At 42.3% G+C, this 27664-nt stretch overlaps 1 protein-coding gene across 3 annotated transcripts in view; it reads right to left on the bottom strand.

Moving 5' to 3' along the window:
- ZDHHC14 (zinc finger DHHC-type palmitoyltransferase 14) overlaps positions 1-27664 on the bottom strand; it is a 148211-nt gene that overhangs the window by 40190 nt on the left and 80357 nt on the right. For all 3 annotated transcript variants that reach the window (XM_040350959.1, XM_040350958.1, XM_040350957.1), the window contains exons 6-8: positions 12721-12858; positions 2243-2291; positions 390-492 (exon numbers count right to left, since the gene is read on the bottom strand). In XM_040350959.1, the coding sequence (XP_040206893.1) occupies positions 390-492; positions 2243-2291; positions 12721-12858 (290 nt within the window). The remainder of the gene's footprint in view (positions 1-389; positions 493-2242; positions 2292-12720; positions 12859-27664) is intronic.

A 27664-nucleotide genomic window follows, 5' to 3' on the forward strand; every position in this document is an offset into this window, starting at 1 on the left:
TACTTATCACCATGAGTAAGCTCCAGTGGGTGGAGTGAAATCCGTTGTGAGTGTGGCCTGGCGGGGTAAAGGCCGAGACTGCCATTCAATATCATACAGCAGGTCTCGACTTGATGTGCAGCTACTGGGACATCACTCCCTACCATGCACTTTAGGCCCTTTAACATGGGACAGACTCTGCCAGGACATCAGCAGCAGGAACAGGCAATCTGTTCCCAAAGGTGAATTTATCCATTAAGAAATGAAAACAACCAACCAGAAAACTAGCATTCGTCTCACACGTTGTATAGTACATAAGACATTTGCTGTATATGCAGAAGATGAAAGATCAAAAAAATTCAATCATTGCTAAGCCATATATATAAAAAAAAAAAAAAAAACTGACTTACATCTTCATTAGTAGTTTGATTAGAACTGATCAAGTATGTATGGAAACCAGATAGGCCAACAATCGACCAAACTGAGAAGAAGCAAACCACAGCTTCCAAAACAGTGAAACTAAAGTCAAGGAATGCAATACTAAAAAAGTCAAAAAGATTAGTGCATTGTAATGTTGACAGTAATCAATCTTTTGACTAGAAAAAAAAAAAAACACACACACACACACACACACACACACACACACCAGATACGTTACAAATTAAGCTACATTACCTTTTTTTTAAATCACTAAACAATAACATACACTTTTTAAAAGGCGTTTTTGCAGGCTGTTTTTTAAAGCGGTATAAACAGCGCAAAAATATAATATGTTGAAGATTACCAATCATTAGATGTGTGAGAAATGTGCATTGAATATGGGTTTCCCACACTGCTTTCGGGTGTGAACTGGCCCTTGGAGCGCCCCCACTCTGGACAAATGAGCACAGGGGCATCTTTGAACTGCAGCATTGTCAATTCTGGTGTGTTAACTGGCCCTTTAGATACACTAAACCAGGGGGTCTCCAAACTGCGGCCCGAGGGCCAGATGTGGCCCTATGCTAGCCTTTATCTGGCCCTTGGGGCACAATTCCTCCCACTGATATAAGGCACTATTCCTTCCACTGACATCAACAATAGGGCACTATATCTTCCACTGATACCAATGATAGGATTCTATTACTCCTACTAATAGGGGGAATACTCCTCCTCCTATCGACCACCAACCCTGAGGCCATATTTATTCTCACCGATGCTGGGCCTGCGACATTTTCTGCCCCTGCTGGTCACAATTCGTCCCTTTAAAAAGTCTGAAGGACAATTAAGTGGCCCTTTGATAAGTTTGGAGACCCCTGCACTAAACAAATTAAAGCCAAATATGTTTATTTCCCTTTTGTGATAAAGGTTTATATAAATAGAATTTTTTTTGGAATGATGCAGCCCATGTTCTGCACACGGCTGAATGACCAGGCCAGCTGCTCCCACCCCATCCCCAGCACGGCGTTCCAGTGAGCACTGGAGGGGCAGAGCAAATTGCAGCGACCAACAGTAACTGCTCTCCGCTCAGAGTTGATCAAGAACTAAGCAATCAGTGGTCATACGATTGCTCAGTTCTTCGGCTTAGAGCCGGCAGGGACAGCTGTAAAAATCAGACCGATACTACAACAGGCAGGTGAGAGTGTAGGTTTTGTTTTTTTAACCCCCAAAATTCTTCTTTAAAGTGGTTGTAAGACTTTACATATACTCAGTGAAGTGACTGGCCTCAGGTGTCCTCCTACATAAAGTTGTGTCTGCATTCTTCTCTACATCTGTTAAAACTACAGAATTTACAAAGTATGTATGAGAGCTCAGAAAGGGGGCAGAGAGGTGAACTTGCACTATGCAGAGCTCAGTGATAACTCAGAGCTGATTGGAGGGAAGGGACAAGCCCCCTACACAGTTACAGAGCTGACACTGTCAATCTGCTGGAGGTTCTCCCCATTCATTTTTTTTCTCTCATGTCAGGATAACTTGTCAGACGTGATTCGTGCCGATAGCAGAGGAACAAAGCAGCAGACAGAAATTACACGGAGTGCTCTTAATTAGGCCAAATATACACTATAGGGGATATTCTTTGTTCATATTTCATGTCTGAGGTTTACAACCACTTTAAGTTCATGGCTTTGGCCCAGCTGACAAAGCCAAACTATATAAAGAGAAAAGTGAATTTTCCCCATAATATTACCAAGGTATGCCAATAAACCAAGTGATAAGTTAGACACAATTTACAAAAAAAAAAAAAAAAAAGAAGGAAACAAAATAAATCCCCATGAAAAAAGGATATCTTGCAGGACTGTCCTTTAAGGCATTGAGAAATCCTGTTTGCTGCGATCCTTAAACAGAAAAAGAAAAAGCAAATCAAAACATTGCTGTACACAAAATAAAAATGTTGCATTTGTCTTCGTGCCGGTTCACACAGGGGCAACCCAACTTACAGCGCGACTTTGTAAGGCGACTTCAGCGCGACTTGGAGCAACTTACGTGACTTAAGTTTTCTCCAGGACAGGTGACTTTGGCCAATCACAGAATAATCAGCTCTGTGGGAGGGAGGGGTTTGCCTGAGTAAACCATTTTCTCTTCCTGTAAAGTTGCTTCAGTTAAGACCAAGATCCGACTTGAACTCAATGGGTACAAGTTGCCTAGAAGTCGCAATAAAGTAGTACAGGAAGCTTTTCTGAAGTCGGAGCGACTTCAGTAAGTGTACATTAAGACGGCTCTCATTAACTTCAATTGAATTTCTCATGTCGGGCGACACAAGTCGGATCCCAAGTCGCGGTAGTGTGAACCGGCACTCAAGGGAATCTAGGTTTCTATTTTATAATAAACTGGAAGGGGGCACTTTACCAATTTCACCAGCACGTGGCAAGCTTAATCTTTTCACCGCTGGTTCTCCGCTTTTAACCTCAAGTAGCCAAACCCATTTTTGCCATTTCTTTTTTTTTTATATTTTTCACTAGGGTGACCAACTAAAACTGGAGAGTGCAAAATCTGGTGCAGCTCTGCATAAAAACCAGAAAGAGCTTTCCTTATAGTATATAAGCTATCAATATCAAGTACATACCAGGAAAGAAATTACAGAATCTTAACAAGATGGTCAGCTGCCAGGTCTTAGGCTGGGTTCACACTACTTTCATCCTACTTTGCTCTGTGTTCAATGTTTCCCTATGAGAGCGTCTTGTAGCGTCCTACACAAGTCGGTCCGACTTTGAAAATGCTCCCTGTACTACTTTTGGTCCTACATTGATCCTACTTCAGTTCAGGCCCATTGAATATCATTGAAGTCGGACCAAAGTAGTATCCTGTTCATGAAAGTAGGATGGATGTAGGACCAATGTAGGATAAATGTAGGACCAATGTAGCAGAGCAAAGTAGGATGAAAGTAGTGTAGTAGTGTGAACCCAGCCTTATGGTCCAAGTTAAAGCGGTCCTCCACCCTAAAGTGGAGTCCCGCTGATCGGAACCCTCCCCCCCTCCGGTGTCACATTTGACACCTTTCAGGGGGGAGGGGGGTGCAGACACCTGTCTAAAGACAGGTATTTGCACCCACTTCCGGCCACACGCTACGGGCGAAAGACGGGCATTCCGTCACATCCCGTCTGTCGCCCGTTGTGTGCTGGGAACACTCGGCTCCCAACACACAGCGTGTGAGCCAATCGGCGGGCGCAGCGCGACTCGCGCATGCGCCGTAGGGAACCGGGCAGTGAAGCCGCAGCGCTTCACTTCCTGGTTCCCTGAGCGTGGATGGAGGGGGGAGCAGCAGAGAGACGAGCGATCGCTCGTGCTCTGCTGCGATCAGCGCTGGACTCCAGGACAGGTAAGTGTCCTAATATTAAAAGTCAGCAGCTGCAGTATTTGTAGCTGCTGGCTTTTAATATTTTTTCCCCGTGACACATCCGCTTTAAGTTAGAAGCCGATTGGCTACCATGCACAGCTGCACAAAATTTGACACTCCAGTTTTCGTAAACCTACCCTATTTCTTACCTACAGCTTTTAACGTTTTAAAAATACCCTAATTTTCACAAAACACAGGACCCTGCAATATTTGCTAAAATTATAGTAAAATCAGCACACAAGCACAACTTACAAAACTACTAAACCTAAAAACTACTGATTGATTCAATATAAAAATTGTGAAAAGGGTAAATATTTATGGCAAGCAAAACTGTAACTAAGTACTTTACACAAACCATGTGGAGTTTGGCTTCAAACCTACCCATTGTGGTAACACCCAGTCCACAGTGTTGCGTGTTTGCCAAGTTGGTGTGCGTTGAAACAAAACGCTGCAGGTATTTTATCACAATGCTGTACAATGAAGTTAAATTAATTTAAAAAAAGTTTAAGAAAAAGCATTATAATGCATTGCAACAGCATTTGTGTGGGTGTGTGTGTTATGTGTAACATAACATGTGCCAGCTGGTGTGAATGGGCCCCTTAGTGTTTTGGGGCACTGCAGTGAACAGACATAAGTAACATGCAGTGCACTACCACAAATATTTTTTCACCAGGGGTAGCTTTGGGGAAATAGGAATTCAAACAAATCGCCTAATGTTTCCAACTCCTTCCATCAAGCACGTACCATCAAAACATAGACGTGTTTTGTACTGAAATGCACAGTACACATTCATTAAGAATGACTGCGATCAGCAGCTTGTCAGACACTGATCACAGCTTTTCACGAGTCAGCAAATTCTAGGGGACCCTTCTGCTATAGGTTCCTGGTTGCTGAAGTGACTGAGCTTACAGCCTACGGGAATGCAGAGGATGCAAGGCCAGTCAGCCAGCTTCAAACGGCTCTATTTCAAAGTAACCCTTACATCTTTGGTAGTAAACAAAATAAAAGCGATTTCTTGCTTTTCACCAGCTCGACTTACAAAAAATGCTGTAAACAACCTGTGTAATGTGATGAGACTATTCACAACACATCTGAAAAAAAATAAAAAAAAAAGACTGCTCAAGCTTCTTGCCATCTCCTACAGACATATATGAATTTCCAATTAGAATCAATCTTAGTGGAAAGACCAGCATGCGCTGTCAGTCATGAGCACACCCTGTATTGCAAAATAAAAATACCAAAAACATAGTTCCACTATGAACGAAGTGAAATATTAAAAAAAAGTACAGTGCTCATAAATTGAAATGAAAACCGACGTGTGTCACTTTACCAAAAAATATTTATTCCTAAATATTTAAATAAGTAGTCCATGTACAGTTGTGCTCCTAAATTTACATATCCCAGCAGAATTTATGATTTTTCATTATTCAGAGAATATGAATGATAACACAAAAAACATTTTTCACTCAGAGCTGGTTCACACAGGGGCGACCTGGGATCCGACTTGAAGTTGTCCCAAGTCGCGCGGTTGAGAAAATCAATGGAAGTGAATGAGAGACGTATTAATGTACACTACTGAAGTCGCTCCGACTTCAGAAAAGGTTCCTGTACTACTTCAATCTGACTTGTAGGCAACTTGTACCCATTGATTTCAATGCAAGTTGCCTCAGAAGTCTGATCACTGTCTTAACTGAAGCAACTTTCCAGGAAGAGAACATACATTTCTCGGGCAAACCCCTCCCTCCCACAGAGCCGATTGTTTGATTGGCCACTGGAAAGCCTCCTGTTCTGGAGGCGACTTGAAGTTGCCTTGTAAGTTGCCCGATGATTCATACTCAAGTCGTGTCCAAGTTGCCTTCCAAAGTCGTGCTGGAAGTCGTGTTGCCCCAGTGTGAACCGACTCTCATGGTTAGTGTTTGGCTGAAGCCATTTATCAACAACCAACTGTGTTTACTCTTTAATTTAGAACAGAAACTACCCAAATGACCCTGATCAAAAATTCACATACCCTGGTGATTTTGGCCTGATAACATGCACACAAGTTGACACAAAGGGGTTTGAATGGTTATTAAAGGTAACCATCCTCCGTAATCCATTTGCTTGTAATTAGTGTGTTTATAAAAGGTCAATGCGTTTCTGGACTCCTGACAGACCCTTGCATCTTTCATCCAGTGCTGCACTGACATTTCTGGATTCTGAGTCATGGGGAAAGCAAACGAATTGTCAAAGGAACTGCGGGAAAAGGTGGTTGAACTGTATAAAACAGAAAAAAAGGATACAAAAAGATATCCAAGAAATTGAGAACGCCAATCAGCAGTGTTCAAACTCTAATCAAGAAGTGGAAAGTGAGGGATTCTGTTGAAACCAAACCACAGTCAGGTAGACCAACTAATATTTCAACAACAACTGCCAGGAAAATAGTTTGGGATGCAAACAAAAACCCACAAACAACTTCAGGTGAAATACAGGACTCTGAAAACATGTGGAGTGGTTGTTTCAAGATGCACAAACCTTCTGGCACAAAGTCATTTGGAGTGACGAGACCAAAATTTAGCTTTTTGGCCACAACCATCAACACTACATTTGGAGAGAAGTCAATAAGGCCTATGATGAAAGGTACAGGAGGTGGATCGCTGAAGTTTTGGGGATGTGTTGGCTACAAAAGGCACAGGAAATGTGGGCAAAATTGTTGGCAAGATGAATGCAGTATGTTTTTTTTTTTTTTTTTTAAATAAAAGAAAAACTGGGGAACATTTGCATTCATCAGCAAGGAAGCTGCGCATGGGGTGTTTTTTGACATTCCAATATGACAATGATCCAAAACACAGCAGAATAAAGTCAAGGTTCTGGAGTGGCCATCTCCGTCTCCTGACCTCAATATTATTGAACCACTCTGGGAAGATCTTAAAACATGCAGTTCATGCAAGACAGCCCAAGAATTTACAGGAACTGGGGTTTTTCTGCCAAGAGGAATGGGCAGCTTTAACATCCGAGAAGATAAAGAGCCTCATCCACAAATACGGTGTGCACCACCAAGCCAATGCACCCAACAGATCAGATGGCTGCACAAAATGTGAACAGCAAATAGGAGCAGTAGAAATCACCAGGTCCCAGCAGTTCAAAATTTAGGGATGGTCCCTTTAAACGACGTGATACTCGCAATATGGCACTGACCAGATATGCATCATGTGGCAATGCCCTGGTAAATGGCAGGACTGTGTAGAAGAAGTGTGTGCCAAAGACGGAGCCAAATTGAAGGTATATAGCAGGGCTCAAAATTTCAAGTCCTGAGCTACTAGCCAGGCCTCAAGAGTTACTCGCCACCAGTTGCCCCACCTAATTCATACACTGCCCTGCGCCTAATTGCACCTGTTAACACGCCCTCGTAGATTATCTCATGGAATGACAATGTTTTATGCAGAATCAAGTTACAAAATTAAATATTACCAACAACAACTTTAACAAAATGGGACAGGGCACTGGGGGCAGACCAGAGGGACAGGGCATTAGAACTGGGTCTCTTCCCCATTCTCATGCTGTCTCCTCTGCAACTCCCATCCATCCTCTCTCTCTCTCTCTCCCATTCATCTCATCATCAGGAGCCTGTGTGTGCGGCTCCACGCTTGCATGTCCCCACTTCCCCCTTTTATTCAGGCTGGCAGAGAGGAGAGGAGCTGCAGCACAGCGGGAGGGAGTACAATCCAGCGCTGAGATCCACACAACTGCACAGCCATTGACACCATAGCACAGCGCACACTGACAGCGCACAGCACACATTGAGACCAGTCTGTTCACAGTGCTCAGGCTAAACTGTTGGACACTTACATAGAGCACAAGGAGAAGAAAACTGCACAAACTAGAAGGCTGCCACTCTCATGTCAGGGCAACTTTCAGTGAGCGCTGCACCGGAGTGGTAATTTTTGCAATCCTCCACCTCACTCATTACTTTCTGCTCTCCAGCTACATTGGTCGGGGCCCAGGGGAGGGGGGCAGGCTCAGAGAGGTCATACTGTTGGGTCCCATGGCTTAATGAGAATTGTAAGGAGAGCACCTGTGTACTGCTCTGCCTGTGCGCGGCTCAACAGACTACTTTTCCCGAGCATGCACCTTTCCTCTTCGGCCGCCAATCTCATCGGGACTCTAAGTGTAGGCACAGATTGGAGGGAGATTGGTCATGCAGCCCTGTCATCACTCACCTCTCAGCTTAAATCCACTCGCCAAATGCTAGTAGGCGAGTGGAAATTTTGAGGGCTGTATATAGTGTGGTATTTATTGAAAGTATGAGTAAACAGGTAAGGATTAAAAACAAGCCGTATTCAGATGTCATCGCTGCCGAATAGACACCATGTGGGGGCGATGACATCAGCACAATCTGACGCGTTTTTCACTCTTGCACATCATCAGGGGTCAAAGGGTGCTGAATTGCAAGTGTCTCATAAATACAGAACCTAATGGGAGTGGTTGGAGCCATGAACGGCAGCCATTTGTCGAAGATCGGCAGACATTTTCCATAGGATTACCTGCAATTGTAAGTAAAAAAAAAGTCCCCTGATGCACTAGAAAGCTAAACATGTTGGGCAAGTGCAATTTTTTTTTATTATTTTTGAGGAGAATTTGTTTTTCCACATATTCCTGCCATCTAATCTGTTTAATGGTGAAATAGCCCTGCCGCTACCATCTCTAGAGGGTCATCTTCTTAAAAAAGGGACTATCTTCAGGGTCAGGTCATCGGTTTTTGGATGTCAGAGCCCAATTCGCTCCTGAGCACTTGTTCCAGTAAATAGCAGGACTGTATGGAACATTGGCACAAAATGCATACCTGGTCGGTGCCATATTAGAGGATCATTTTTTTAAAAAGGGACCATCCTTAAATTGTGAATTGCTGGGACCTGGCGATTTCTACTGCATCCATTTGCTGTTCACATTTTGTGCAGCCATCTTATCTGGTGAGTGCCTTGGATTAGTGGTGCGACGCACTGAGAAATTGTGTTGGAAAGTTTAGAAAGACTTGTAGATCACTCAGAGGTATAAACATTCTTATGAACCGTCGCTATAATTTGTATATACATGGACTACTGATTTATATTCAAGAATATATATTTATTGGTAAAGTTTGCACTTTATGACTAGTCCGTTTTAATTAAATTTTTTGAGCACTTACTATAGTTTACAGCAAAGGTTTGGGCATATTTACCTTTATTTTTTCCTATGACATGCTGGCTCTTTTATATTTATTATGAACTAAGCGAGTTTGATGGGGAGTAGGACAACTATGTGAATGATGAAAATGTCCTTTGTACCGTTTCTACTTTTTCACATAAAAAGATGATAAAATAAAAAAAAAAATATCCAATTTAGGGCCCATTAGGACTGATCTACTTATTTGTGCCACATTAATGCGTGCTGTGTCACGTAGCAACAAGCGTTGCCTTAAGGAAACCCATCTATAATTATATAATGGGCTACCAACTTGTAAGAACGAATCAAAAAAATGGACATACAGCATTGTTTCGAACACAATTCACCACAACGTACGGAACCTTAGTACATTGTGACGCCATTCAAAATTAAACAAAAAAACGTTCCTACCAAGTTCAAAATGTACGCTATACCTGACTGTTCTCCATTTTAGAAAACAGAAAACCCACGAGGGTGACATTCTCAATGAGAAGAAAAAAAGTCACAAATTCATGGAATACCACGGTGAAGATTGGATGGCATTCTATGAAATCAATGCATATAGTGATCAGCAGCTAGAGCTCCAGCACATTACAAGCTTCCTGTAACCAAAAGATAATACTACAGAGACCATCTGATCTGTTTGGTATTTTGCTGGAGACCTGGCTGATGAAATCCAAATTCAATCCATGTTCGTAAAAAAAAAAAAAAAATAGTGCGATTACTAAAATTTTCAGCCTATTTTAACACATTAAAAAAGGTATTGAAGCAGGAGACCAGTCTAAACAACCTTGTAGAAAAAAAACTAGTTCTCATAATACCTTATATTACAGCTCATTACTATGCTACAGACTTCTATTGAGAATAGAGTTTTCTAATGTCTGTGGTACAGTGTTACACACGTGCAGTCAAGTGGCTACCAGAACAGGTGAGCAGCACTTGATGTGTATTGTTAGGGGCAATGCCCCCCCAAAAACGAACTGCAATGGTCTGTCTGCTAGATGTCTTCAGGTTAACTTTCATACAGAGATGAAGATGCAAAAGGATGACATGCAAAGAAAATAAAGGGATAAATGGGATTTTTTTAAAAAGGGGTTTCAGATTCTAAAAAGCATGTGTGTGTCTGTGAAGGGATTTGGTTAAAGGGTTAGTAAATTAATTTAAATGTTTTCCTTTATAACAAACATGTGATACTTGCCTCCACTGTGCAGTTCGTTTTGCACAGAGTGGCCCCGATCCACGTCTTCAGGGGTCCCTCGGCGGCTGTCTCTGTCCTCCCCGCAATTACTGACCACAGTCATGAGAGCGTCCATAGCAGCTCACTGTATCACTCGGCCCCACCCCTCGGAGCGCCGCATCACTGGATGTGATTGACAGCAGCGCCAGCCAATGGTTGCGCTGCTCTCAATCCATCTGCTCTAGCCAATCAGCGGCCAGGCTGAGCGGCGAAGAGGATCTCGAGGCCGCGCAGGACTTTCGAGGGGTCAGGTAAGTATAACGGGGGCTCGGGGGGGCGGCATTATGAGATGTTTTTTTGACCTTAATGCATAGATTGCATTAAAGGTTTTTCTTTTTTACTTTACAACTCCTTTACGCTTGCATGGAGTGCACCTACAGTATCTCACAAAAGTACACCCCTCACATTTTTGTAAATATTTTATTATATCTTTTCATGCGACAACACTGAAGAAATAACACGTTGCTGCAATTTAAAGTAGTGAGTGTAGAAAACGCAGCCATTAATGTCAAAACCACTGGCAACAAAAGTGAGTACACCCCTGTCAATATTGTGTGGCCATTATTTTCCAGCACTGCCTTAACCCTCTTGGGAATAGGAGTTCACAAGTTGCCACTGGAGCCCTCTACCACCCCTCTATGACGACATCAGTAAGCTGGTAGATGTTTAAAGACCTTGCGCTCCTCCACCTTTCTTTTGAGGATGCCCCACAGACGCTCAATAGTGTTTAGGTATGGAGACATGCTTGGCCAGTACATCACCTTTACCTTCGGCTTCTTTAGCAAGGCAGTGGTAGACTTGGAGGTGCATTTGAGGTCGTTATGTTGGAATACTGCCCTGTGGCCCAGTCTCCAAAGGGAGGGGGATCATGCTCTGCTTTCAGTATGTCACAGTACATGTTGCCATTCATGGTTCCCTCAATGAACTGTAGCCCCCCCAGTGCCGGAAGCACTCACGCAGCCCCAGACCATGACACTCCCAGCACCATGCTTGACTGTAGGCAAGACACACTTGTCTTTGTACGTCTCACCTGGTTTCTGACACACACTCGACACTATCTGAACCAAATAAGTTTATCTTGGTGACATCAGACCACAGGGCATGGTTCCAGTAATCCATGTCCTTAGTCTGCTTGTCTTTAGAAAACCGTTTGTGGGCTTTCTTGTGCATCATCTTTAGAAGAGAAGAGGTTTCCTTCTGGGGACGAAGGTCATGCAGACCAATTTGATGCAGTGTGCAGCGTATGATCTGAGCACCGACAGGCTGAGCACCGACAGGCTGAGCACCGACAGGCTGAGCACTGACAGGCTGAGCACCCCACCCCCCCAGCAATGTTGGCAGCACCCACACGTTTATTTCCCAAACACAACCTCTGGATATGACGCCGAGCATGTGCACCCAACTTCTTTGGTTGATCATGGCGAGGCCTGTTCTGAGTGGAACCTGTGCCATTAAACCACTGTATGGTCTTGGTCACCAAGCTGCAGCTCAGTTTCAAGGTCTTGGCAATCTTCTTATAGCCTAGGCCATCTTCATGTAGAGCAATAATTCTTTTTTTCAGATCCTCAGAGTTCTTTGCCATGAGGTGCCATGTTGAACTTTCAGTGACCAGTATTAGAGAGAGAGCGATAAAACCAAATTGAACACACCTGCTCCCCATTCACACCCGAGACATTGTAACACAAATAAGTCACGACACCGGGGAAGGAAAATGGCCAATTGGACCAAATTTGGACATTTTCACTTAGGGGTGTGCTCTTTTGTTAGACGGTTTAGGCATTAATGGCTGTGTGTTATTTTGAGGGGACAGCAAATTTACACGGTTATACAAGCTGTACACTCACTACTTTACACTGTATCAAAGTGTAATTTCTTCAGTGTTGTCACATGAAAAGTTATAATAAAATATTTTCCAAAAATGAGGTATACTCACTTTTGTGAGATACTGTATAGTGGTTCTTCATATGGTCTTATATTCCTATACAGTGAAATTGAAGCAGTATCTTTTCTTGAAAACAGATTTTTTTTGTGCAATACACAGGAATATCAAATATTCCTGGAACAGCACAACAAATGTACAGAGCGTACCCCTTGCTGAGAACAATAACAACGCTGTGAGGAAGGTGATTATAAAGTAGGTTCAAATAATGGGAAAAAAAATTTACGCCATATCTCGTCTCAATATCAGAGGCTGCAAATTAACTTTCTTCATGCTGCCAGTTTGCTGTCTGGATAATGAAGAACTAAAATGAAGTATAAAAAAAAAAAAAAAAAAAAAACATGCAACGCCTATAGTTTTATGCTTTTCATTTACCAAAAATGTATTAAAAAAAACAAACACTTTGGTCTTCCACATGTGTTCACAGACATCCCTGTAATTGTATATGAAATTGGAACAGTTTCTTAATGTTTATTAAAGGCTAAATTCACATGCCAATAAACTGTGCACTCGGATCTAGTATAGGGCCAATGACAAAAAAAACACAACAAACATGGCTTGCCCGAGCATACTTACGAAGAATGACGTGCGTGATTACGAATGCAAATATAAACACTGTCAGAAAGGACAGGGATAAAATGAACATGTAAAAAAATCTGTAGTTTCTTTTCCCCACGCAGTTTCCCACCCAAGGACAGTGGTGATCAAAGCGCTCTGAAATGAGAAGCAAAAAATAAATAAAAAATAAATAAAAAAATATATATAATGGCAGAGAATTAACTTTTTTTGCATTGAAGAAACATGCATGAATGCCACGTGTGATAATGGAAATTATGAAAATCCAGAGTAACCCTAAAAGTAGACAAAAGTTAATGTTTAAAAAAACAAACACACACACACACACACACACACACACACACACACACACACACTAGCCAAACTGCCCAAAAGGTACGTATTGATTTTAATATACAAATGCTGAAAGGCAATTTTTCAAGACTGCATAAATTTGGAGATAAAAAATAAAATAAAAAGAAGGCTCCCAACACACACACAATCTTAAAATGTGAATACAGTAAAACCTTGGATTGCAAGCATAATTCGTTCCGGAAGCATACTTGTAAATCAAAGAAAAATGTTCCCATAAAAAATCATGGAAACGCAAATGATTCATTCCACACCCATTTATTCATAAAGCCTTCAGTTTATATTCCATATCAAAAGATTATAGCAATGTGTGCAACCATGAAATGTCTTTCCACAAATGGATAAGAAGTCAAATCCAGCAGGAGCTACAGAGTATAAAAGAGAAGAGAGGCGCCTCCAAGTGTAGCAATATGGTTACATTTAATGAAGGTACAACATTTAGCAACTCATATGGTTGAGGATTAAGAGAGGCACATCCAAGTATGCTGGCATCCGGGGTAAAGCGATCCACATAGACCGTCCTCCTCACCGCCGGCTCTCAGTGTTATCAGTCTGCAATAGTGATCGGAAAGACTACCCTGCAGTAGAGCAATCTGAAAGCAAGGCTTGAACCACTCGTGGAAGGGACACCATCAATGGCGGTGAGGAGACTGGTCTATGTTTAAATTACTTAAAATTCTTAAAAACACATTTTTTACTTTGGGACAGCTTTGCTCATGAAGGGCAAACAAACAGTTTCACACCAATGCAAACCTCCACTGACATACTTCCCTTCCTTTTACTCTCCCAACTCTGTTCTGCTGCGAGTAGTGAAAGCAAAGCTCTGTGTGAGCTGCACATTCCTTGAAACCAAGCCCATTAACTGCTTGCCGACCAACCGCCGCAGTAATACAGCGGCAGGTCGGCTCTGCTGGGCAAGATCACGTAGATCTATGTCATCTCACCCTTTAGCCAATAGGGGCGCGTGCCCCCCACTCGCCCCTGATGCCAACGCGTGTGCCCGGTGGGCACAATCACCACCAGGCACCCGCGATTGCTCGTTACAGAGCGAGAACCGGGAGCTGTGTGTGTAAACACACAGCTCTCGGTCCTGTCAGGGAGAGAAATGCCTGATTGTCGGTTCATACAATGTATGAACAGCGATTTGTCATTTCCCCATGTCAGTCCCACCCCCCCTTCAGTTAAGGGAAAATGATTAACCCCTTCCTTGCCCCGTTAACCCCTTCCCTGCCAGTGGCATTTTTATAGCACTGATCGCTATAAAAATGCCAATGGTCCCAAAAATGTGTCAAAAGTGTCCGCCATAATGTCGCAGTACCGATAAAAATCGCTGATCGCCGCCATTACTAGTAAACAATAAATAAAAATGCCATAAAACTATTCCCTATTTTGTAAACGCTATAATTTTTGCGCAAACCTATCAATATTGGCTTGCGCATATGAAAAATCTGTAGAAGAATACATATCGGCCTAAACTGAGGAATATATATATATATATATATATATATATATATATATATATATATATATATATATATATATATATATATATATATATATATATATATATATATTTTTTTTTTTTTTTTGGGGGGGGGGGGGATATTATAGCAAAAAGTAAAAAATATTTTTCAAAATTGTCGCTCTATTTTTGTTAAAACTAAAAACCGCAGAGGTGATCAAATACCACCAAAAGAAAGCTCTATTTGTCGGGGGAAAAAAGGACGCCAATTTTGTTTGGGAGCCACGTCGCACGACCGCGCAATTGTCAGTTAAATCGACGCAGTGCCGAATCTCAAAAAGTGGCCCGTCATTGACCAGCAATATGGTCCGGGGCTTAAGTGGTTAAAGGGCTATGTTGCCCTCGCAACAGCACTGATTGAGAAGGGGTCTCCAAACTTTGTAAACCAAGGGCCAGTTTACAGTTCTTCAGACCTAAGGGGGGTAGAGTGTGGCCAGTGGGTGTAGAAAATGTACTGGCATTCGTGGGTGTAAATAATACCCAATTGTTAGCGTCAGTGAGGAGAATAGTGCCCCAACAGCCAGATAACAAGCAAACAAAAGGCCTGAAGTTTGGACACCCCTGTGCTAGAGTTGGCCTCCTTCACTGCATAAATAGTTGGGATTGGGGGCTAACGAAGACCTGCTGCTTCACTCATTAACAAGCCTGCCATAACAATTAGATGATTATTGCTAGACAAGCTCGACTATGGCTAGATCAGGATGCCATCATAGGTTTACAGTAAGTCAATCTGTAGACACTCCTTAGCTCACAGATTTCAACGAAAGAATTACAACTCACTACTGAGGCAAGGCATCAGGAAAGGTGGCCTCAGGATAAAAAATAGAATGTCCACTCTGTCCAGAATCCAGAAAACAGTGGGACTTGTTGGTACAAAAGACCACTTGTGTATTGTGCAATTCCTTTGAGAAGAATCAAAAGTACAGAAGAACGACAAACAGGTTAATGGGAACGCATCTGCTATACTACCAGCGTATAGAGGATTATGACCATTGGTTAGCAAGACAAAACTAAAATGGACTTGCATGTTGCAGCTGCGGTTGTGTCAAGGCTGATCATGTCGCCTAGGTCTTTATTATTTCAGCTAGCTGGTTCCTATGCGCCTGTTCGCAGAGCATTCAACGTATGCCTAGCCATCTCCTCAATGATGCGTCACAAATGTGGTAGTGAAAATGTGATGAGAGACACCTTCCAGCTGCATAAGAGAGCTCCGAGTGAGGATTGGCCTACATACTGAGTGTACTGGAAAGGTCCAACTCCAAAAGACTAAGCTGATCTTGAAAATGTAGGGTAAAAGACACTGCAAGTTATCAAGAACTGTTAAAATGGAGTTTCTGTGGAAACACACAATTCAAATTACACCCCAAAACACATCCTGCTATGCCTCCAGAGTATGGGGATACCACAAGTGTGAGACTCTCAGCCTAGAGGGTCCTAAAATCCAAGGAGCACCTTGGGCTTTCACATAGCATAAATTACACATACATTACCCAGCTCCCTTTCTGGAAGCCCTGGAGACAAGAACTATAGAAAAACCCACATGTTGACTTCACTTTGTAAAGCAAACACTCCAAGCTATTTTCTGAAAGGCATAGTAAATCTTTTTGAAAATGTAATTTTTCACCACAAGTTTTTGGAAAATGCAGGAAAGAAAAAACTTTTTTTTTTTTTTTTTTTTTTTTTTTACACAAAGTTACACATTTGCAAATCACATGAGCATATTTAGAACCCCAAAACACATTCTGCTACTCCTTTCAAACAGGGTACCAAAATTCAAGGAAGCACCTTCAGGTGTTCTAGGGGCATAAATTACGCATCACATTTTTAGAGGCCCTGGAACGGATTAGGCAACACTGCACTGGTGTGACAGTGATCAGGGACAATAGGTGTGGCTTTTCATCATGGCAGCGATTAGGGATACCGAATGGCAGCACTGGTATGGTGGCATGGTTCTACCGTAGCAGTGATCATAGATAATGGCTGGTAACCCCATTAGGACCAAAAACCTCATGCAAAGGCAGAGGAGAGTCTGTTGGCTCTTAAAAGCTGTTCAGCATAACATGCATAGCAAACTTGGTATAAGGAGTACCTGCATTTCTGAGATTTTTTTAAAAAAAGTTGCCTTTTTTTTTAAACCAGAACCTTAAAGTAAAATAAATATTTACGGCAACATACTGTATGTGTGTTCACGCGTGCATTTTTTAAATATATCATATTCATGTACGTTCTCCATCTTAAAGTACCTTGTTGATCCCAACAGTTACACTTTTTTTGTTCTAAAATGAGCACACAATGCACAAAAGGTGATCTGTGCTTGCGTGGTCAGTCTGCACCCTCTGCGGACCAGAGGTGCAGGACACTACAGATAAACATCATGTCTGTATTGGGAAGCTTGTTCGGCCACCACATTCCCCAACCAATAGTTTGCCTCTGGCACCCAACTTTCTTCCAATCACAGCCAGCTTCTTGAACATGCCCCCACTCAAACACAGCACACATCTTGCCTGAACAGACTGAAATACAGGCACGCTGTCTGCACAGTGTCCTGTACCTTCAATCCCCACTATCAAGATGATCTAAACGGTTACATGACAAACTTTTTAACCTTGTAAAAAAAGGCAAGAGAATTTCTAAAACTTAACAAAATAGTTTAGATGCCTGCATTGTTATAACAGTATAAGACAGTGCCTAAAACATAGTATGTTCAATTACTTTCACTTCAAGCTGAAGCACATTTAAAAAAAAAAAAAAAAGTGAATTTTACTTTTTATCCCTCCCGCTACTACCCCTTCTACCTTCCTCCACCCTGCTCACATCTTTACTTCTTCCTACTCTATACCCATCTAACCAACCAAGTCGCTTAAAGTGTTACTAAACCCACAACAGTATAATCCATCTGTATATGCAGTAAAGCATGCTTGTTATACCTTCTGTGGAACCCAAGGGGTTAATCTGCATTGTGTAAAAAGGCTGTTTGATCCTGTCTGTTCTGAACCTCCCCTTCCACAGTACCCAAACCATCTCCCGATTGAGCACGTGCAGCGCATCCCCTAGCCTCTGCTCTGTTTGGTGTCCACTGCTTAAGTTTTTTTTTCTTGGGAGAGTGCATGTGATCAGCACAGGGCCAGGAGACCTGAAGCCTCATGGGACAATTAAAACTCCTCCTACATGTTTTAACCAGACACTGATAGAAGCCATAAGACTGCTGATGATGAGAAAAGGCGCCCAGAATCCCTTAGAACAGTCATTCTCAACCTTCTAGTGCCGTGACCCCTTGATAAAATTTCCCAAGTTGTGGGGACCCCCAACAGTAAAATCATTTTTGTAGCGTGGGTTGTCAGCACCCAAGCCAAGTAATTTGTGCCCCTAACCCAGGGACATTTATTGCTCCCCGAGTCCCTTCCACTCGTACAGTATTAAAACCCCTTATGGTACATTTTAGGATGTACCATTTTTTCCCCCCTATCCCTCTCTAGCCACGTTTGTTTTTTCTCTTATTCTTTCTCTCCATTCTTCCATGTATTCTTTATTTGTATTCCTTCTTTTACCCCTTGGTGGGCTGGTAGGGTAACGGGATGAGTGGCAGTGCTAGTGGGGGGGGGGGGGGGGGGGGGGTAACGTGATGAGTGGCAGTGCTGGTGGGGAGTTCCGATTAGCCAACTTGTGTGCTCGTGATCAAGGTCATCTGCTGATCTGAGAACTGAAGTGGGGACATTTAATAGCATCTATAATCACAGGTAGTGCTCCTCACTGCGTCTCCGGCTTTGTGGTGTCTTGTAGCAGTGACATTTATGCCAAATTCAGGATAGGGTCTCCTCCAGCCATTCCCACTTCACATTCCTCGCCAGGGAGCTGCTGCACACAGGTTATTTTTTATCTTAATGCATAAAAAAACCATCTCCCTTAACAACCACTTTAATCATCCATGTAGTACTAGAATTGTGCTATGAATTGGTGTTTTTGTGCTTCTGCACACATTAATGTTAAGGGAAGCATCTTCATTACAGAATTACAAGTGCACAAATGTATAACAGGGAAACAATCTAGTAATATTCAGTTGTTGCAGCACTGGCCTTTTAAAAATGTGTCAACATACTGCAGTAGAATATCAAAAGAATATATTTAATCAAGACCAATATATTGGTTTTGTTTTTAATTCCGTCATGTTGGCGTTGGGTCCCTTTCACACGGTTGGACCGTTCAGGTCCGCCTGTCAGTTTTTTCAATCGGACCTGTATCGGCCGCTCCATACATCTCTATGTCCGCTGACAACCGACCCGATAAAAGACAGATGGCGATACGTCGCCATCGGTCCACGGAGTATCGGATCGGGTGAGATCTGATGAAAACGGACATGTCCGTTTTCGTTCGATCTCTCCATAGGAGACAGCGGCGCTGGACAAGCCCCTCGCCGCTCAGTGAGCAGAGAGGGACCTGTCATCCGTCCGGCTCAGCGAAGATCATCCGAGAGATTTCCCACTGAGCTGGTGGACCGCTGCAAGCGAATCCACCCCGTGTGGAAGGGGCCTTAGATCTTTCACTTGGATGTTATAAGTTGCACTGCGTAAATACAGCTGGATAAAACAAAAATGGTTTCTTCATTTTAGGCTGCATATAAACAAAATGTGATTTTAAAAAAAAGGGGGGGGGGGGCATTTTCAATACCAACTGTACATGTATACACACAGACTTAACACAAAAATTCACACGCAAAATTTGCCATTTACTCATTTCCTTTGCACATGATTGGCTAGCGGAAGGGAGCATTCACAGTATCGTGTGAACATAATTTTTTTTTTATAAAATCAGCGGCACCGATTTATTTAATAGAGGCTGTTTATTTTGCAAAGTGAATTTAACCACTTAACCACCAGCCGCCGTCATATAACGGCGGCAAGGTGGTTGCTTAACTGGGGGTCGCCGTTATTTAACGGCGCCCACCAGAAGCAGTAATGCGCGCCGCCTCGGGCGCGCACACTGAAAATTCTGTGCGCGCCGGGTCTATGAGACCCGGCGCTACACAGATCTCGGTAATTGACCGACAACCGCGGTCTTTTACCATGTGATCGCGCCGTCCAATGACGGCGCGATCACAGGTAAACAAACCGGCGTCATTTGATGACGCCGGTTCCTCTCTCCTCTCGCTGTACCGATCGATACAGTGTGAGAGGGGGGAGCGCGGGGTGTCAGCAGCGCTGTGGATGGATCTGTGACTATTGCAGTCACAGATCCATCCATCCCTGCATTAACCCCTGCAATACTCTGGCTTCCCTGTGCAATACTCTGCATTAACCCCTGCAATACTCTGGCTTCCCTGTGCAATACTCTGCATTAACCCCTGCAATACTCTTCCTTCCCTGTGCAATACTCTGCATTAACCCGTGCAATACTCTGCATTAACCCGTGCAATACTCTGCATTAACCCGTGCAATACTCTGCATTAACCTCTGCAATATCCCCCACGCAATACTCTGCAATACCCCCCGCGCAATACTCTGCAATACCCCCCGCGCAATACTCTGCAATACCCCCCGCGCAATACTCTGCAATACCCCCCGCGCAATACTCTGCAATACCCCCCGCGCAATACTCTGCAATACCCCCCGCGCAATACTCTGCAATACCCCCCGCGCAATACTCTGCAATACCCCCCGCGCAATACTCTGCAATACCCCCCGCGCAATACTCTGCAATACCCCCCGCGCAATACTCTGCAATACCCCCCGCGCAATACTCTGCAATACCCCCCACACAATACTCTGCAATACCCCCCACACAATACTCTGCAATACCCCCCACACAATACTCTGCAATACCCCCCACACAATACTCTGCAATACCCCCCACACAATACTCTGCAATACCCCCCACACAATACTCTGCAATACCCCCCACACAATACTCTGCAATACCCCCCACACAATACTCTGCAATACCCCCCACACAATACTCTGCAATACCCCCCACACAATACTCTGCAATACCCCCCACACAATACTCTGCAATACCCCCCACACAATACTCTGCAATACCCCCCACACAATACTCTGCAATACCCCCCACACAATACTCTGCAATACCCCCGCACCAATACTTTGCAATACCCCCGCACCAATACTTTGCAATACCCCGGCCAATACTCTGCAATACCCAGAAAATGCTCTGGGGAAAAAAATGTGTTTTAACCACTTCCCGCCCACGTCATATGAGGTCCTTGACTTTGTGCAGGGATATCTAAATGATGCCTGCAGCTACAGGCATCATTCAGATATCATTTTTTTCAGTCAGCGATTCTCTACACCATAAGAACGATCATGGCGGCTGTTCCGCCTCTTGATCGTTCTTACGGGAGGCAAAAGTGGACGTCCCCACTCCCTTCGCCCTCCGGTGCTTCTTCTGACTCACCGCTGCGATCGAAGCCAGGATCATTTTTTTTTTTTTGTTTTTTTTCAGGCTTCCCAGCCTAGAGGTGAGATGTGGGGTCTTATTGACCCCACATCTCACTGTAAAGAGGACCTGTCATGCTATATTCCTATTACAAGGGATGTTTCCATTCCTTGTAATTGGAATAAAAATGATCAAAACATTTATTTTTGGGGAAAAACGTGTCAAACTAAAATAAAGTAAAATGAACAATAAAAATAAAAAATAAATATTTAAAGCGCCCCTGTTCCCGCGTGCTCGTATACAGAAGCGAATGTGTACGTAAGTCCCGCCCACATATGAAAACGGTGTTCAAACCACACATGTGGGGTATCGCTGCGAACGTTAGAGCGAGAGCAATCATTTTGGCCCCAGACCTCCTCTGTAACTAAAAACATGTAACCAGTAAAAACATTTAAAACGTCGCCTATGGGGATTTTTAAGTAGCGAAGTTTGGCGCCATTCCACAAGCGTGTGCAATATTGAAGGGTGACATGTTGGGTATCTATTTACTCGGCGTAACTTCATCTTTCATATTATGCAAAAACATTGGGCTAACTTTAATGTTTTTTTTTTAAAAAAGCACAAAACTGTTTTATTTCCCAAAAAAATGCGTTCGAAAAATTGCTGTGCAAATACCATGCGCGATAAAAAGTTGCAACGACCGCCATTGTATTCTCTAGGGTCTTTGCTAAAAAAGCATATATAATGTTTTGGGGTTCTATGTAATTTTCTAGCAAATAAATGATGATTTTTACATGTAGGAGAGAAATGTCAGAACTGGTCTGGGTGCTCCAGAACGCCTGAAGGTGCTCCCTGCATGTTGGGCCTCTGTATGTGGCCACGCTGTGTAAAAGTCTCACACATGTGGTATCGCCATACTCGGGAGGAATAGCAGAATGTGTTTTGGGGTGTATTTTGTGGTATGAATATGCTGTGTGCGAGAAATAACCTGCTAATATGAAACTTTTGTGAAAAAAAAAAAAAAAAAAAAAAAAACCTTGATTTTGCAAAGAATTGTGGGAAAAAATTACAACTTCAAAAAACTCACCATGCCTCTTTCTAAATACCTTGGAATGTCTTCTTTCCAAAAAGGGGTCATTTAGGGGGTATTTGTACTTTTCTGGCATGTTAGGGTCTCAAGAAATGAGAAAGGCCGTCAGTACTTCAGATGTGATCAAATTGATAAATTTTCAGTAATTGGTACCATAGCTTGTAGACCCTATAACTTTCACCCAGACTAAATAACCCAATTTTTTTTTTTTTTTAACCAAAGATATGTAGCAGTATACATTTTAGGCCAAATTTATGAAGAAAAATTCATTTTTTGCAAAATTTTATAATAGAAATGAAAAAAAATTCATTTTTTTTTACAAAATTTTCGTTCTTTTTTCATTATTAGCGGAAAAAATAAAAACCGCAGAGGTGATCAAATACCACCAAAAGAAAGCTCTATTTGTGGGAAAAAAAGGACAAAAATTTCATTTGGTTACAGTGTTGTATGACTGAGTTATTGTCATTCAAAATGTGAGAGCACCGAAAGCTGAAAATTGGTCTGGTTATTAAGGGTGTTTAAGTGCCCAGTTGTCAAGTGGTTAAAGAAGCTGTGCTAAATAAAATATCCAAACATACTGGAATTTTTTCCCCCCATAATCATTTACATGCAGACTGGGTAGTGAACTTTCAGAGCGTGTTAAAAGTTTGGACTCGCCAAGACATTTCTGTTTTTGGAAGAATATTTCTTATATTTTGAATATCATAGAGCCCCATATTCAGCAGTAATTACTCCAATGTACAACAGTTACATCATGCTATCCCTTTCCTCAATCCTTACTATTCCATTATGCAGCAGGCCAAAGATTTGAAGCATATTCCTACGCGATATAAAACCTATTCAGTGAAGAGACGGGAAAGTTGAGTACTGGGTTTTATTGACTAGCTGGCACAAAGATCTCCACTCTACCAAGCTCTTGTGTGAAGTGCTTCAGTGTAAGATCAGAGAAAAATACCCTGCAAGCTAGTAGCACCTCTGGGAAGAGGATTAAATCTTCCATTGAATATGTGCAAAAACTGACAGTTACCATGCCAAGGGTCTAGAATGCCAAATTTGTAATTGTTGCAAATGGAGGATCCTTTAATAAATGTAAACTCAGATGAATAAAACAGTTACACGAAATAGAAATAAAATGACATGCTGAGTGGAATGACTCATTTCGGATCAATTTAAGCCTTTGTGAATGAAACCACCAAATCAAAAACCATGAACACTTATGGGGTGATTCTAAACCACTTCAATACTGTTGGCGCTATATAAATCCTGTATAATAATAATACAGAGCATTTACACCCCCTTCCTGCGCAGGGCAATTTTCAGCGCTGTAACATTTTGAAACACAACTGCGCGATCATGCAACACTGTACCCAAATGACATTTTTATCATTTTTTTCCCACCACAAATAGAGATTTCTTTTGGTGGTTTTTGATCACCTATGTGGTTTTTATTTTTTGCGCTATAAAACAAATATATATATATATATATATATATATATATATATATATATATATAATCAGTGCTTCAGTGCTGTCAGTTAAACGCGTTATTAACGGCGTTAACACAAACCCATGTTAACGCCGTCAATTTTTTTATCGCGCGATTAACGAGGCGGCGCTCGGGGGTTATACCGGGATGATGCCTGCAGCCGCAGGCATCATCCCGGTACCGTTGTTTAGAGCGGGCGATCGGCTATCCAAACATAACAACCGATGCGGCTAAAAGCCACTCGGTTGTTATGCCGGAGGAGCGGGAGGGGACATCCCCCCCTCCCGCCGCCTTTCACCGCTCTGACCGGGCCTCCCGTCCCACCGGGAGACCCGATCCTCCATCCGCCGCGTTCTGTGTTCAGGCGGAGACTGACACTAAGCCGTAAACGGCTTTGATTCAGTCTCCGCATTGAAACCACGGAAGCGGCGTCATGATGTCACTTCCGGGTTTCTCGGCTGCCAATGGCGCCGGATTTAAAAAAGTACACAGTATTCAGAATCGCCGTTTTCGGCGATCTGAATACTTTGAAGTGCAAAGGAGGGCTCGGAGGTCTTTTAGACCCCGATCCCTTCATAAAGAGTACCTGTCACCACCTATTGCTGTCACAAGGGATGTTTACATTCCTTGTGACAGCAATAAAAGTGATCAAAATGTAAAAAAAAAAAAAAAAAAAAAAAAAACACAATTTAATATTATAAAAAAAAAAAAAAAAAAATGTTTTAAAGGGTGAACCTCCTTAATCGCGCGATTAATCGTGAGTTAACTATGACATTAATGCGATTAGAAATTTTAATCGCTTGACAGCACTATATATATATATATATATATATATATATATATATATATATATATATATATATATATATATATATATATATATATATATATATATATATATATATATATATATATATATATATATATTACTTTTTTGCTCAGTTAGGCCAATATGTATGCGTTTACATATGTTTTTTAATAGCAATAAGTGTATATTGATTGGTTTGCGCAAAAGTTATAGCGCCTACAAAATAGGTTGATTTCATGGGATTTTTATAATTTTTTTTACTAGTAAATGGCAGAGATCTTATCGTGACCGACATTGCGGCGGACAGATCGGACACTTGACATTTATACAGCGATCAGTGCTATAAATATGCACTGATTACTGTATAAAATGTCACTGGCAAGGAAGGAGTTAACACTAGGGGCGATCAAGGGGGTTAAGTGTGTTACCCAGGGAGTGGTTTTAACTCTGGGGGGGGGGGGGGGGTAGATCAGTGTTTCTATATACTAGGAACACACAATCTGTTTCCTCTCCCCTGACAGGACATGGATTTGTGTTTACACACACATCCACATTCCTGCTCTATCACATGGTGGCCGCTGGGCACGCGCATCGGCTCCTTGGAGACGCGTCAGGTGCATGCCCCCTGTACCGCCAGGAAGCGGAGGACGTCATACGACGCCTGCCCAGGATGGGAGTTCCCATCTGCAGACGTTATAGGACTATGGGAGGGGAAGGAAGTAGTTAGTTAAAGTAAAACTATAAGCAAACCCCCCCCCCCCATATTTTGGATAGAACAAGGGAGGGTTATAACCCGTCAAATAATTTTTCGATATCCCGTGTCCCATTGCTAATATTTCCCTTCACTTCCTGTCTCATAGCCAAAACAGGAAGTGTGAGGAAATCCCAGTAAAGCAAACAGGACTTCTTATGGCTTTCTTTCAACAATTGCTTTATTCTTGCCACTCTTCCATAAAGGCCAGATTTGTGGCATGCTCCACCAATAGATGTCCTGTGGACAGATTCTCCCACCTGAGCTGTTGATCTCTGCAGCTCCTCCAGAGTTACCATGGGCCTTTTGGCTGCTTCTCTGATTAATGCTCTCCTTACCCAGCCTGTCAGTTTAGGTGGACGCCCATGTGTTAGTAGGTTTGCAGTTGTGCCACACTCTTTCCACTTTTAGATGATGGATTGAACAGTGTTCCGTGAGATGTTCAAAGCTTGGTATTTTTTTTTTTTTTTAAATAACCCAACTCTGCTTAAAAACTTCTCCACAACTTTATCCCTGACCTGTCTGGTGTGTTCCTTGGCCTTCATGATGCTGTTTGTTCATCAAGGTTCTCTAACAGACATCTGAGAGCTTCACAGAACAGCTGTATTTATACTGAGATTAAACACACAGGTGGACTCTATTTACTAAATAGGTGACTTCTGAAGGCAATTGGTCCCTCTATATTTTAGTTGGGAGTATCAGAGTAAAAGGGGCTGAATACAAATGCAGGCCCAATTGTTAGATATTTGTAAAAAAAAATGTGGAAACCCCATTTATCACTTTCCTTCCACTTCACAATTCTGTGTCACTTTGTGTTGGTCTATCACATAAAATCCCAACAAAACACATTTACGTGTTTGGTTGTAACGGGACAAAATGTGGATAATTTCATGGGGTACGGATTCTTTTTCAAGGCACTGTATTTCTGCTCGCTTATCTTGCTTGATCTGAATCTTAAAAAAAAAGACAAAATGTACTTTGAATGTTTTATTGGGTCTAAACCTATCAAATAATGATCTTTGTCCAGCAATCGCAACACTTTTGGGTTCTTGACATGGCTCTTCGATGCAAGGTACCTTCATTTTCATGTGCATTATGTTGACGCCATCTTTATGTGTACAGAAATGCTTTGTGACCCAATAAACTCAACGCTTTAAAAAAAAAAAAAAACACACACCTTATGTTATTAACATCAACCCAGACTCCTCTTATGATACGATCCAGCAGTATTGACCCACCCGACCAAAAGCAAATATTCAAATGGTTGCATTGCATCACGATAGGTTCAGTCTAAACAGAAGTGGGGTTGAGGTCTTCAGTGCTCTGTTTAACCACTTAGGACCAAGCCTATTTTTTTTTCACACTTCGAAAATAAAAAAATACCACACATTTGGTTTTAACACCGTTTACATATGAGTGCGCAACTTGTTTATGTGTTCGCTTCTGCGTGCACGTAGGGATACATATCTTGTAATAAGTAAAAAGAAGTATAACTGGACCTCTAACCCTTTCACTGCCAGATACTTGCGCCGTACAGACCCTACAGAAATGCCTGCAGATGGCCAGGTCCTTACAGCCTACGGACCTCATTTCGCCCTCTCCGACGACCATAAACTTATAGCAGAATTGTTCAGCAGCCTCTGCTGAACAATTCTATAACTCTGATCATTGGATTACAACCCGCTGATCAGTGTCACCACTCTCCTTTCCTATCCTTTCCTATCCTCTTCACCCCTCCTCCCCCCCCCCAGCACAGATTACCCCCTTCGGGGGGGGGGGAGCGGTGCGGGTGAAGTTGGGCCTTGGTAAACATGTGCTTACCAGCCCCCCTCCCTGTAGTGCAGTGGACATATGCAGCGATCACTTTTATGTCCACCGACAGCCAATGCATGGTAAACCGCAAGTGTTACTATGTATCAGACTGATTTTATGAGACCAGGGGGTGGCCTCATAATAAACTGAGGCCATCCACTGCCTTACTGACTGACCTTGTCCACTTTTTAGGTAGTAAGGTGTAAGTTTATATTTTTTTACAGTGACATTTGTTTTATTACTTTTTCTTAGTTTTTCATGGTAATTAGTTAGGCCTCAGTTAATTTAAAAAAATTATATATAAAAAAAGACACCACCCAGTGATCTTTGATCTCTTATGTTGTTCGGGTAATTATCCACCTCTTAAAGGTTGCCTACCCCTGGTTTAAAGTAAAGACCTAATGTTAGGGTTTCAAAGATGAATTTAATGCCGCAAAAATGTGTTGCCTACATTTCATGCGCTTAAAAATGGGGGAGGGTGGATACTCCAGAGGCTCTCGTTGATCAGGAATGACACAGCTACAATTCCAGAAAGTTGGTGGTCATTTGTGATAATGGAAAAAGATCAAGCCAAGGTGGACAAATACATTAAAATTTATAATGCTTGTCTGTAAAGATGGCTGTCAGTTTTTCATTGATAAACATACTGTGAACAGAGCCTTTCACCTTCTCAAAGCGGAGAATGGGCGATTTCCTCGACCTTGCAATTGTGTACGTATCCATGAAGATGTGGGCAA

This window comes from Rana temporaria, chromosome 4 (genome assembly GCF_905171775.1).
Source record: "Rana temporaria chromosome 4, aRanTem1.1, whole genome shotgun sequence".
Taxonomy (NCBI): domain Eukaryota; kingdom Metazoa; phylum Chordata; class Amphibia; order Anura; family Ranidae; genus Rana; species Rana temporaria.